At 52.1% G+C, this 14,127-nt stretch overlaps 1 protein-coding gene across 1 annotated transcript; it reads left to right on the top strand.

The window, feature by feature from the left end:
• Window positions 1-1,047: 1,047 nt before the first annotated feature.
• On the top strand, window positions 1,048-12,601 carry LGALS12 (galectin 12). The gene is made up of 9 exons (XM_065408500.1): window positions 1,048-1,101; window positions 2,846-2,934; window positions 7,549-7,759; window positions 8,801-8,920; window positions 9,380-9,418; window positions 10,582-10,608; window positions 10,986-11,074; window positions 11,505-11,667; window positions 12,455-12,601. The coding sequence occupies exons 1-9, from the start codon at window positions 1,048-1,050 to the stop codon at window positions 12,599-12,601; spliced, it is 939 nt and encodes a 312-aa protein (XP_065264572.1).
• The last annotated feature ends 1,526 nt before the right edge of the window (window positions 12,602-14,127 follow it).

A 14,127-nucleotide genomic window follows, 5' to 3' on the forward strand; every position in this document is an offset into this window, starting at 1 on the left:
GGCATAAATTTATGCAGCACTTTGGGAGCATGTTTCCTCCTCCAAAGAAATTAAATGAGAGGCCAATCATGCAAGCTATTCTTGACACATTATTGTTAATTACTTATATTACTGAGTTACAGTGGCCCACAGAAGCATTAGCCAAGATCATGGCTCTGGCATACTAGGCAAGGCACAGCCCCAGGGAGAGACAGTCTCCCAGTCAAAATAGACAATGGAAGGATTATTATGTCCCCCATTTTACAGATGGGGAAACTGAGGCACAAAGCAATTAAGTGACTTGCCCAAGGTCACACAGAGTGCGGGGGCAGAGCTGGGAATTGAACCAGGTGCCCTGCATCCTCAGTTAGTGCATTAGTTGCAAAGCCAGCCACCCTCACTCAAAAGCAGCATGACTTCCAAGCAAACTTAGGAGCCTATACGGCTATCACATTCCACCTCAGATCCCAAGTAAAATGAGTTTTTCTAGTCTCAGCTGAATTCTCTGCATGGGAGATCTGTCATCCCACCCCCTCTAAAATATCGCAAATGCCAAAAGAAGCTTGATCCCTAAAGGCTTAAAAACAATAAACAGAAAGTAAATTAAATAAACCCAGCATTTATTACTGTGTTTTTTTCTAACCTTGTGATTTTTAAGCCAAGCTCATGATTTCTTGGAGGGAGCTGATTCATGATTTATGAACTCCTGGGGGGGGGGGGGGGGGCAATATTGCTGACTCACGATTTTTTTACACTCAGTTTTAACGACACTGCATGAGTCAACAGCCCAAACACTCAGTGGGTCAGACCCTCAGCTGGTGCCAATGGCTGTAAGCCAGTCAACACCAGCTGAAGAGCTTTGTCAGCATTTCCCCGATAATTGCAGAGGGCACTAGGACCCTGCATGGAGTGTGAAAGAACCAAAATCTGCCTAGGAGGGAAGCTGGTGTGGATTGCTATTAAAATTTTTCTCTCCACCCAGTGTGATTGCATCATGTGACTGCTCCAAGTTCTAAGGTTCCCTGCTGGAAGCTGAAGGTAACTGTTGGGTTTTAGGATTTTCAAGCCATGGGCCCCACTTCTCCGGTAGATTTCATCCTCCAGCCCCCAGTTTTCCACCCGGTGAGTAATCTCTGTGACCTGTGCCCAGGGGCAGCCAGCGTGCAATGAAATCAAAGATCAGTTCGCTCCTACTTCTGGCCTGTGTTCTTATAGCTGAATCATGCTGTGTTAGGTGGGTGAGAGTCCAGAGGCAAGGTATTGAATTGAAAGAGGAGTGGCTCCAGCCAGGTTTAAAGGGGTGCATCTGAGAGCAGCATATAGCTCCTGCACTCCCACTGTTCGTATTGTGGTAACAGGTAGGAGCCTTACTCATGGACCATGATCCCACGGTGCTAGGTGCTGTACAAACAGAACAAAAAGACAGTCCCTCCCCCAGAGAGCTCCCAAGCTAATGTCACCCTCCTCTCTCTTTCCCTCATGTGCCAAGTTGTGTTTTGTTTCCCCAAAAGAGGCAATTTGATCTCTGAATGTCTCAAACCTTGGGGTGCTTGACACAAGGCCCCTAAAAAGGCTCTGATTGCCCAGAGGGTGGGTGCTTGCCATTTGCTTTAAAACAGGACTTTGTGGGTTTTTTTGTTTTCTCAACAGCTCTCAAGATGGGTGCTATCAAATATCTGACAGCTGACCTCACTTCCTGGCAAGCTGGCTCGAGTCCCTGCTGCAGTAGGGACTGTCTGACTTTATCTTAAGTCTAGGGAAAGCCTGATTTTTTTTAAAGGGTTAACCCCCAAGGCCTGCATGTGTGACTAGTTTAGCTGGAATCTCATTTTAAGCTCCTCTGTGCAGCTGTGTGTGTTTGTTTGGGGGGAGGGGACTAATCAGGTTATCACTAAACTTTTCAGCCATCGGGGCTGTTCTCTGTACAAACGTCTTTCTCTTGATCCTTTCTGAACTGATCATGTGAGACTCTGTAAGGTGCAGAAACTTCAGCTGAGACCAGGCAGGTGGTTGCTAGTTTCCTTAAATCAAGTCAGTCCTAGCTCAGGAGGTTGGGGTTGTGGTTTCAGTTTTGGCTCTGCTAAATCCAGGCATCTGCTGTACAAAAAGGTGCTGGTTTTTTAGTTCCTGAATCCATTGTACCCCCAATTCTCCCCAAAGCTTAGTGGGGTTCATATAAAACATTCTGGCTTTTAATCATCTCTGGTCAACTAGCCAGTCACCAATGGGGAGAAGGGCTGGGGCTTAGGGTCTGTATTATTTTAATACCCTTGTGTGTCTGATCGCACCTCCCCCGCCACACCCCCATGGCTTTTGGTTTGAATAGTTGTTGTTTTTTTCCATCTACTTAGCCCAGGAATTTCAGATCACAACACTGACCACTAGCCATTAAGCTGAAGCAATAACTGGTGTCTGATACCCTGGGAAACCGAGGCACAGAAAGGGGCAGAAGTGAGGGTTTCTTGTGCAAGGTCACACAGTGAATCAGCAGCAGAGTTGGAGATAGAACTTGGGTGTCTTAACTCCGTTGCCCCAGCTAATGTGCTCCTATTTTAAGGCACCATGAGACCCTATTCCCCTCCCAAAGCTGGGCATAGAACCCAGGAGATCTGTATTCAAGGCACCCCTGCTCTAGCTGTTCTCCTCCCCTCCCAAAGCTGGGCATAGAACCCAGGAGTCCTGTCTCCCAGCCCCAACTGAGCACAGATGAGAACTCCCCTCCCTGCCTCCAAACTCTCTAAATCCCATTCTCCTCCCAGAGCTGGAGAGAGAACCCAAGAGTCCAGTGTTACCAGTCAGAGCTCCCAGACTCTCCCATTTCCAACACCAATATGAGTCCCTCTCCTCCACCCCATGTCCATTTCAGGTGCTCCCGTACATCACGATGATCTTCGGTGGCTTGACCCATGGGAAGATGGTTCTGGTGCAGGGCGTGGTCCTTGCAGAGGCCGAAAGGTAAAAGGCTATTTCCCTGGGGCTTGGGCTTCTCATCCTACTCGAACCCCTTGATTCATGGCTCCTGCAGTCAGACCAAAAATGCACTAGTTCAGTGGCTGCTGAGAATTAATGTGTTAAACCCTCTGATTTTACAGTGCTCAGGTGAGCTGTAGCTAGAGTTTTCTTTAATCAGGGAGTTTCAGGATCCTTCCAGTCCCTTACAAGGCTGGGTCAGGAATTCTCTTGTCTATGATGCCACTCTATGGGCCTGATTCTTAGCTACACTGAGGCCTTTCTTGCAGCATAAGTAGGTGGAAATGCTCTCCTGTTATATGGAAATCCCTGACTGGTGTAAGGCCAAAGGAACTATGGCATAGTTGGTACAGCACTGGACTGTGACTTGGGAGACCTGGGTTATACTCCTACCTCAGCCATTGTCAGAGTGCATTATTGTGGGGTCCCAATGCGGGGAGGATCAAGCACATGACCAATGTGGTTGCAAGCTGACTCCAACTCTGTTTATTACAAGCTTTCTTTTATAGTCTTTCTTAACATTACATAACACAATTAGGCTATAATTACACATCTACCGATTGGACAAGAAGGAGAATCATGTGTTTATCACATGTATAGCCCCACACCGATTGGTTCAATTGTTCCTTACATAAGGCCATGATCTTATATAACCACCAGGGGGCCTTACATAAGGCCTCATCTTATATAACCACCAGGGGGCCTTACATAAGGCCATGATTTATTGCCAGGCAAGTGTCCCATCGTGACCCTTACCCTCTCATGGAACTTTACATCCCCACACATTATGCTACAGCTAGTATCTGCTTCACAGGAGCCATCGGGGAGAGGTATGGATTAGAGCAGCCTGGAGGCAGCTCTAACTTACTCCTGGGGACAAAGTCGGCTTAAAGTAGGGCTGGGCTTTTTTCCACTTCGTTGGTGATTTTGAAAATGACCCGTTTTGGGTCAGTGCTTACTTTGGGGATGCTTACTTGGAGCCAAAACAAAATGTTTGGGTTTTGATCATTTTTTTTTTAACATCTTTGAATTTAATAACATTAGAGGCAACTTCAAAACAAACCAACCAACAAAAATCACTGAAAAAATAAAAAAAAAATTAATTTTGATTTCCCCCCCCCAAAATGAACAATTTGGCAAAACCTTCTAGTGTTGCTAAATCTGCATTTCCTCCCCCTCCCTCCCCAAAAAACAAAATTTCAGCCAAAAATGTTCTCAGCTCCAGTTTGAAGCTACCAAGGGATGGGGTGAGGCAATCCCTGGACTCCAGGAGAGTTGGCCTCCAAGCAGGGAGTTATGGGTTCTAGTCCCTCCTTGACCAGGGACTAGAGGGCTCTGTGCTATTCTCTTCTTCCCAGGGAAGCATGAGTGAGAACTGCTCTGGGGTGGCTCCAGGGGCGGCTCCAGGCACCAGCGCACAAAGTGCGTGCCTGGGGCAGCAAGCCGCGGGGGGCAGCCTGCCGGTCGCTGTGAGGGCGGCAGTCAGGCTGCCTTCGGCGGCAGGCCTGCGGGAGGTCCGCTGGTCCCGCGGCTTCGGTGGCAATTCGGTGGTGGGTACACCGAAGGCGCGGGACCAGCGGACCTCCCGCAGGCATGCCGCCGAATCCGCGTTACCAGCGGACCTCCCGCAGGTGTGCCACCGAAAGCCGCCTGACTGCCGTGCTTGGGGCAGCAAAATACATAGAGCCGCCCCTGGGTGGCTCCACTTCACACAAGTGGTTTAAGCATGAAATGGGGTTAATTTTATGAATTTGCTGAGGTACCAGGTAGGTTTTAAAGCTGAAACCTACCAAACTAGATTTACCAACTGGATATGTGTTATAGGCAATGTTAGAAAGGAATTTAATGGAATAAACCCTTTTTATCGAGTCCAGGGAGCATTAGCTAATTAATTCAGTGTTGGGTTCTTTTCAGGTCAACTTTTAACTTGAATAATATTTCTTAAAGCGAGACACTTGGTTATTCTCAACCAATCAACAGTTCAGTTATTCACTCAGAACCACATCAGCATATAATCAATAGTTCATTAATCAAGTGTAGACCACCGGTGTTCTAGGCATGTACTGACCACACAATGTTGTCTCGCAAGCACTTATGATGGACTATGGCTGAGGCTCAGCAGTTACACCAAGGACCAATGAAAATCACCAAGATTTCTTATTATATTTACTTATGTCATCAGTTCTTTAGTACTTAACACACTTATCACCCTTCCAGTATCGCTCCAAGGAGTAAGGAGGCATTTGTCTCTTAAGGGAGCAGGCCCAGCTGTTCGGATGGATTGGTTTAGAATATCAAAAGCAATTGCTTAAATTTATAGTTCAAATCTCTTAGGTCAGTTTGCTTGGACTTTTGCTATAGGCATGGCCTCCTTCATTAGTTACAATCTCTAAACTATGGTTACTTGAGGTCTTGCTAAAGAGCGTTGGCTCAGCAAGATAACCTACAGGTATTAATGCTAAAAACAGAAGAAGAAATACAATCCTTGCAGCGAGATTTCTTTTCTGCTGCTTCTGTTAAACCTCTGAGTATTGGTTTCACTGGGGATTCTGCAGCTTCTTTGTGGGTTCAGTTAACTCTTGTTAGTCCTGTGACCCTGGATGAGGGGGGGTGTCTTTCCCACATGGGGATTCATCAAAACTCTGGGGTTCCACCTGGTGACTTCAATTTTATATACTCTGATTTCAGGGCTTATTGGAAGGGGCCATCCTCTGATTTCTATTGGTCACTTGCCAAGTGGCTCTTGGCTTTCAGCTTTCTCAGTTTCTCTGCTGCTTCTGTCCATGCCTGGTAGATGGGGCGTGGGCTTACCAGCGGCGGCTCCCAGTCAGCGGCACAGCAGGGGTAGTAAGGCAGGCTTCCTGCCTGTCCTGGCACCGCAGACCGCGCTGCACCCCGGAAGTGGCCAGCAGCAGGTCCCAGCTCCTAGGCAGAGGCTCACAAGTGGCTCTGTATGGCTCTCGCCTGCAGGCACATCCCTCCCCCCAGCTCCCATTGGCCGGGAACCAGCCAATGGGAGTGCAGAGCTGGTGCTTGGGGAGGGGGCAGTGTGCGGAGCCACCTAGGAGCTGGACCTGCTGCTGGCCGCTTCCGGGGCACAGGGCGGTGTCAGAACAGGTAGGGACTAGCCTGCCTTAGCCAGGCAGCACTACCGACGGGACTTTTAACAGCCCAATCCGTGGTGCTGACCAGAGCTGTCGTGATCCACTGCCTTATATTCCGCGACCCAATACTGGGTCATGACCCACAGTTTGAAAACCACTGGTCTAGTGCACAGTCATTTACAAAGGCAACAAAACCCCTTGTCTAAATCTGGTAGATGTGTTCTGTACATTCTTTGATGAACTCTTATTTCAAATCTTTCAAGGCGTATCATAGGATATGAAACACTACATTAGAGGAACACGACAGATTGTTCACAGATGTAGATCTGATTCATAGGCAAACAGGTCTGATTCATAAGGCAAACAGATCTATAGTTTTGGAGTTGGGGCACATATTCTATATATCAGCATTTCTCAACCCACGGCCCAATTAGCACACAGCTGCGGCCCAGCTCAGCTGTGTGCTAAAGGCTGCCAGCATGCCGGGTTCGCCAGGTTCCCAGCTGCCCGGCGTGCAGGGGTTCGGGCTACCCGGTGGGGTCCAGGGCTCCTAGCTGGTCCCACAGGAGCAGGGGTCTGGGGCAGCCGCCCAGTCCTGCGAGCTGTGGGGTCCGGGGCAGCCACACGACAGGGGAGGGTCCAGGGCTCCTGGCTGGCCCTGCGAGGTCCAGGGCAGCCGGCCCACTGCACGTGGCAGGGTCCAGGGCAATAAGTTGAGAACCACTGCTGTAAACTAACGGCATGTCTATGCTATCATGGCGCAGCTATGACGCTGCAGCTGCCATAGTGTAGACGCTTCTTACAGCAAGGGAAGGGTTTTTTTTCCCATCGATGCAGCTAATCCACCCCCCACCCCCACACGAGGCGGTAACTGGGCCAATGGAAGGATTCTTCTCTTGACCTAGCCATGTCTACTCCAGGGGCTAGGTCAACTTTCCCACAGCGCGTGACACTTGTCTCAGCCCTGAGTGACGTAGCTAGGTCGATCTACGTTTAAGGGTTCAGCAGGCCTATGAGATGAAGTCTTTTCTGTAAATAAATTTTGGGAGTCTTAGATCTGAGACACTAGCAATAGCTGGAAGGTTCCTTCTCCAGCACCACAGTTCTCCTTCCCTGGGAACTGTGCATTTTAACAGAAGCTTAATTAATGCTCTCCAGATAAGATGTCCCACCTCTTGACTCTCATTGTCTTTAGCTCCGAGAGGGAGCTAAGGTTTGGAGTAGGCATAAGAGCTACTGCCATCAGATAGGTGAAGGGCAGAGAGAAGTTTTTGTCATCCTATTTTCAAGGTGTATTTGTACATCTGTGCCTCTCACAGCTACCTTAGTTCCCCCAAATTTGAGATTCAGGCCCCAGGTTTGCAAATATCGTGGACTCCAGCAGGGTCAGCCTTGTCATTGCCTAGAGCTGGGGAGAGAACCCAGGAGTCCATATAGTGCCCCCTTCCCCCCCCACCCCCACACACACACACACACTCTGTGCTCTGTCTCCCAGGTTCCAGGTGGATTTCCAGTGTGGCTGTAGTGTGATGCCCCGGCCAGACATTGCCATCCACTTCAACCCCCGCTTCCGCTCCCGGCCTCATGTAATCTGCAACACCCTGCAGAACGGGCGCTGGCTGGAGGAGACCAAGTTCCCCCACCTCCCTCTCAAGAGGGGAGAGGCCTTCCAGCTGCTCTTCCTCTTTGGGCAGGATGAGGTGCAGGTGAGGAGTGGTCAGTGGAGCCCTAGCTTGTAGCTGGGTGTTGGGGCCTTATTAGAAATCCTGGGAAGTGGGTGGGCACAAGCCTGCCCATATCTACAGGCCCTTTCCCCAGCCTTGTGGGATGGGTCTTAGGGTGCTTGGGCGTTCCTGTGGCTACTACATGTGTCCCCACCCATCCCCCAATGGGGGCTAGGGGTTCCCATGGCTACAAGCCCTCCATTCTGGTAGGCTGGGGAGTTCCCATGGCTATGTGGCAGGTCTTCTCTCCCCCCCCCCCCCCCCCCCCGGCCTTCAGTGTGCTGGTGGTAGCAGCTCCAGGGTGGTACTTGGAGCTGCAGTGGGATGATTGTCACCTAATGGAGATCCAAGCACGGAGCGGCCACAGGCTGTCTCTGACCCCTGTTATCAGCCCCTAGGGGCAGGTGTGCACCCAGTGCCTCCCCCCACCAGGAGTTCAGGTCCCAGGGGCCCTGTCCAACATTGCCCTGCAGCCCCTTAGTGCCAGTGAGCGCTGGTGCAAAGGAGGCCACAGGGGAGCTGGGCGGGGGGGAAGGTCCCCTTGGAGTAGCTCTGGTGCGTGCAGGGGGTTCCCAAGTGCAGAGCTGGCTCCTCTGCAGCAGCCCTGGCACAGGGAGAGGACATGGACACGATTGCCTTCTGGCTATTCTGTGCCCTGGGGGCATTAAAGGTGGGGCAGCCCCTCAGCCTGCCCATGCTGGCCCTGGCAGCTCCTGAATAGGGGAGACACACAGGGGTAAGCCTGGCTTTCTGCTGGCTTAGCCCAAGGTCTCACTGGCACGACTCCACGGGGGCTCTCCTGAATTACACTGGGGTGACTGAGAGCAGCATCAACCCAGTAACTTAGGGGTGGGGAAAGAAAAGGGGCAAGACCTTCAGTGTGTGTAACTAGATGTAGCTGGTGACTTACACCTGCTGGTGTCACTGGCCCCTCTGACGCCCTGGTGACCATGGTTACCCCAGCTGGCTGCTGAGATCTTGCCCATTCAGGGAGCTGAACTCCTCCCCTCTCCCTCTCTCCAGGTGAGTGTGAATGGACAGCACTTCCTCCAGTACCGCTCCCGCCTGCCCCTGGCCCGAGTGGACACCGTAGGGGTGTTTGGCGACATCATGGTGAAGAGCATGGCCTTCCTGCGCAGCAATGTAATCCCCTCCGCGGGGCAAACCAATAGGGCGATGGGGCACCTGCATCAGGGAGGGGAGTTAGTGGGCAGGGAGGGGGGCACACAACTTCTGTCGGGGGGGGGGGAGAATGAGCCCCTGGTATGGGGGAATGAGGGTGCACACAGAAGCATGGGGGCAGTTGGGGACACCTTGAGCCCCTGGCATGAGAAAGGGGGTGGGAGTTGCAGGGAGTCCCTGAAAGAGCTGGGGGGAGGGAGAGGGATGGGAGAGTGGCAGCCAGGGAGCTGGGATGGAGGGATGCAAAGAGCTCTGATGTGCACAATGAGCTCAGCCAACAAGCGATGAGGTGTGAGACCCCGATTTACACCAGCTGGGGGTCTGGCCTCAGGGCCGCCAATGGAGCGATCCCTGATTTACACCAGCTGTGGATCAGGGCCCCAGTCCTTAACACACTCTCTCTTTCTCCTGCATGGGCAGCCCTTTGACGCCAGCCGAACTGAGTACCCTGTTGCTCATGTGAGTCCAGCTGAATGTCTCAGCACCAACCCAATGGGCCGGCGGGTGTTCCCTTGTAGTGCTCCCTCCATCATCGGCACCAGCTCAAGCCTCCCTCCTATGAGACAACCATGGTCTGTTTGCAGGGGCAGATGGCTGAGGTTTTCCAAAGCCCCTGGGGACGTTGAGGGGGTGCCTGGCCATAGACACTCCCAACAGGGTCTGATTGTTGAGGCAGCGCTGGTCGCTTTGAAAATCAGGTGCCTGGAGTTGAGCAGCAACCCCTGAAATATGAAGCACCCCCAAATCGCCAGCCCTTCTGGGAACTCTTGGTCTTAAATTTAGGCGTCTGTCCCTGATAAATCCCAGCACGTGCCCCATTGTGGATAGCTCAGCAGAGGACTATCCATCCCCTGGTGTGTCGGCTGAGTAGGGAAGCCAGCTTAGGGGTCCTTAAGCCAGCCCTCCCTGATCACAGCACATCTGGGCTTGTCTCTGCTTCCATGACCCCCATGGGGCTCTGCAGGGGGGCAGAATAGCCAGAGCATTGGCCTGCCCCGGCCGCACCCCCAATCTATACTGCTGGCCAGCCCCATACACCCCGGCAAAGCCAATTCTAGGGTGGGGGGACTTGGTGTCTTCCCTTATTCATATTGTGGTAGCACATAGGAGCCCCCATCACAGACCAGGACCCCATTGTGCTAGGTGCTGTACAAACACATGGCAAAAACCCAGTCCCTGCCTCAAAGAGCTCCCAATCTGTGGTCCTTTTGCATCTCCTAGCTGACAGATCAGGGGAGGAGAGGGTGTTAGCGTAGAGGGAATGACATACCGTCCTGAGTCCTGTAGCAACCCATTTAGGGATCTGTGCCGTGCCTGGTGCCATTCTCTGAATGCAACTGATGCCGGAGCCTCCAATCTGGCCCAATGTCTTCAGCCTCTAATAATGCATCGCTGCAGCAGTGCAACAGTCTGTCTGACACTGAATTGTCCATGCAGCCCCATGCAGGTGGTTCTGAGCTACAGACCGTTCCAGGGGAGGGGGCATGGGGGTGTGTGCTGGTCTCTTCACCCCTCGCCGTGCGCACAGCTAGCGGAGGACTGTGTGCACATGCAACAGGCATGTCCTCACGCAAGTGCAACTCTGTCGTTTCAACTTTTTCTCCTCTCCTTCCTCCCTTTAGCCAATGCAGCTAAACAGCTCCAAGCTGGTGAGTGAAGCCTGCCTCTGTGATCTCTAACCGGCAGGTTCCTGCACCTGTGAGGCAGCTGGGTTTGATCTGACGGGGTGGTTGAAATTTGAGGGCAAGTTGCAGCTGCTAGCAAAAGTTCTGTGCGGAGGGATGGGGCTGCAGGGGGACTTCTGCACAGGATGCCAGTACTGCTGTGCTTTAACCATGGAGGGTTGTATTGTGGGGGCCTGCTGGATTGGTCCCAGTGATAATTTGGGGTACCCCAGGCCTGATCCCAGACCTCTTTCCCCCCCCCCCCCCGCCATGGCTTCTTACGTAGGATCCCACTAGGGCTTGTGCTCCTCTCTCCTGTGGCTTAAAGGCTAATAATGGCACCTGGATTTTTCCTTCCGCAGGCTGTGCCATACTGCCACCCGCTCCCCCGTGGACTTGCATCAAGAGACACCATTACAGTGAGAGGACTGGTTTGCCCAGTGCCAGAGGGGTAAGTATCTGTCTAAACCTCACTTCCCCCTTGATCAGCATCTAACCCCCAGCTCCATATCTGCTGCACTCAGTGTGACTCATTAGGGACCATTCTGATCAGCCAGTCTGACCTCTGGCTTGTGCTGTGCAGAGAGATCCGCCCAGGGATTCCTCAGGGAGCTCTGGAAACTGTTCTGAGGCAGAAGTGTAAATTGCTGTCCTGGGCAGGCCTGGAACCCATGACAATCTTGCTGAAGCAAAGGGGAATCCTGGTGAGTGGCACCAGTGAAAAGATCTTTGGCTGCAGCTCTTGGAGGAAAGTACCATGTTCCATAAATACATGCTCTCCCCAGCAGGGGGCAGCTGTGACACACACACTCCCACTCCCACCACCCTTCCAGTGGCAGCACCACCACCTACCATGTTTCTGAGCTAAACCTACCCTGCAGATTCAGCCTCAGCCTGAGGGAAGACCCGTCCCATGTGCCCCTAAGACTCAGCACCTGCTTTAGAACCAGAGCCCTGATGTGGAGCTCCTTCCCAGATGAGGCCCTGAGCCATGCAGAGAAAGTGGCAGCCTGCTTCCCCTTTCATCCCCAGCGCTTCTTTGAGGTAACGCTCTATTGGCACAGAAGGAGCAGGGTCTGTCTCTTGCAAGGGTAGCAGATGGGGCTCAGGCTGACTAATACATCACTATGTGTAGCTTGGAGTACAGGGTGCAGTACTGCCTGCTGCCACTGGGGGTGCTCTGGCTATGGCTGTAATACTGCCTGGAGGATCTCCTGGGGGTCCAGCCACTGGAGATCCAGCACCCCCTGTTTGTCACCTGGGGCTGCATGTAGCCCAGGGAGGAGGAACAGAGTACAGGGCTTCTGCACATGTTCTCTGCAGCCCCATCACCTGCGCTGGGGTAGCTGCCGTCAGCATGCCCTGTCGGCTCATCAGTAGGACTGAAAGCCCCCTCCTCCCTGCCCCTGAAAAATTTCGAGCAGGGTGGGTTGAACCTGGAGCCCAGAGCATCAGTTCCTTACATCCCTTGGGCTACCTCAGTCCTTCAAGGAACTATGCTGTCTGCCTGTGATCAGAATCCTCCCTCCATCTTCCCCCCCACCCATGTTATAGTTCCCTGGCTCTTGTCCTCCCACCCTACAGGTGGCTGCAGCTCTGCAGAGCTATATGAAGGGGTGAGGGGAGGAGTGGCGTGCTACTCCAGAGGTGGCTGCATCTCAGCAAGCCAACTGGGGAGAGGGTGGGGGGTTGTAACTGCTACAGAAATACAAGCTCACATCCTCAGCTGGGTAGTCCTGTTTCCATTGACTCCAAGGGAGTGATGCTCATTAACACCAGCTGGGGATCTGGCCCATACCTGCCATCACATTCTCTGCCAATCCTCTTCTAGTTGCTGCTTGTCTGTGAGGAGGGGAGTTTCAAACTGGCACTCAACGGGATCCCCCTGGGACAGTATGACACGCCTGGGCTCTCCTGGGACCGGATCACAGAGCTGTGGATAGAGGGTGACGTCACACTCTACAGTGTCCTCTCCTGACCCCTTCACTGCCAGGAGTCTTGTGGGCTCTGCTCAGACTGCATGGACTGGACTGGGCCCTGTGTGTTTGAAGGAACTATTGCATGGGGTGGTGTGGCTGCCCCAGTGAGATAATCCAGTCTTCCTTCTGACTGATTCTCCACTTACCTGAACCCCCATGGACTGGGCTGGCTAGAAGATTACAGTGAATGCTAAGGAATGGGCCTTTCCTTGCACAGGGTGGCAGAAGCAGGTAAGCATGGGGCGGTCCTAGAGGCATCCTCCAGTGCCCTCCTGAGTGGCACAAAATGGTGACGGGACTCTTCCTTGCATGGAGTGACAGGTTCTAGCACTGGGCATGCACCCAGTGGTTCTAGTGGGACCATCTGGTTCTCTCCAACTGCCATATGGCTTGCTCTAAAGGGCAATGTCCCTGGACACCAGCTCTCCCTTGACATGTATATTTGCTCTCCATCAAGGTTAGTTTGTTTGCTATTTTAATTGTAATAAAGTCCCTTTTCTGCAATGCCCTGACTCTCCTGAGCCACCGGGGGAGGGGGGAGAGCAGAGTGCTGGGGGTGGGGTGAGGAGCTGTCCCACGTGAAAAGTTAAACACCTTGGTGCCTTGAGCCTCTTGGCCTCTGATTCCCAGTTCCTGTGCTTGTAGCTTTAAGACATGTTTGTCCTTTTCCCACCTGTACTGTGGGGCCTGGTGGCTCCCTGTGGCTCTATGGGCCTTGAGGCAAGCAGAGACCAGCCATAGTGAAGGGCATACTGGCCACATCCCCGATCCACCCCCTCACAGGTGTAACCCGCACCCACTTAGGGTGGTGGTCTGTCTTCTGCTAGTGATGGATGGGCCACAGGCAAGTTGACAAACCTATTACAGCCTCAGCTAACTCAGTTCGGTCTTGTAGTTCAGGCAGCAGAAGTGCCTGCTTGGGGATCCCAAGTTTGGTCCTTGCTACATAGCTCAGGCATGGCCTGTTGAGTGCTGGTCAGAAACCATTTTCTCCATCCTGCGAAAAATCCTCCTGCCTTGGGACAGAGCCAAAACTTGCAAAGATATTGCAAAACCAGCTTTGTGCTGTGTGGGATTGTGGTGGGTTTTTTGTCCATGGAAACATTTTGTTTCTATTTCCACTATTTTCAATCTTGTATTTTTTAAAAAGAAGCAAATTTGTGAAACAGAAGATCTAAAATTTTTCTTTGGAAGACAGGACATTTTGACAGTCAACTTTTTTTTTTTTTTTAATCAGTTTCATCAAAATCCATACAACTTCACTAAGAGTTTCAGTTTACTCAAAATTCATTTTCTATCAGAAAATTCCAAACTTTGTCCAGCTCTCATCCAGTTCCACCAGCAGCTGTTCTCAGGGGATTGGTTTCCCGCAAGAGGGGCTTAGAGGCCTTGGTGTAGCTGTGGATCAGGCCCTGCCTCTACACTAGGGGATGTGGGCTTCAATGTACCCTCCCCCTTCCTTAAGCACACAGGCCTTGTACACAGAACTAATCCCCCTGATTAGCACTAGTTTGGCTTCTCCCTA

Source organism: Emys orbicularis, chromosome 7 (assembly GCF_028017835.1).
Source record: "Emys orbicularis isolate rEmyOrb1 chromosome 7, rEmyOrb1.hap1, whole genome shotgun sequence".
In the NCBI taxonomy this organism is placed as follows: domain Eukaryota; kingdom Metazoa; phylum Chordata; order Testudines; family Emydidae; genus Emys; species Emys orbicularis.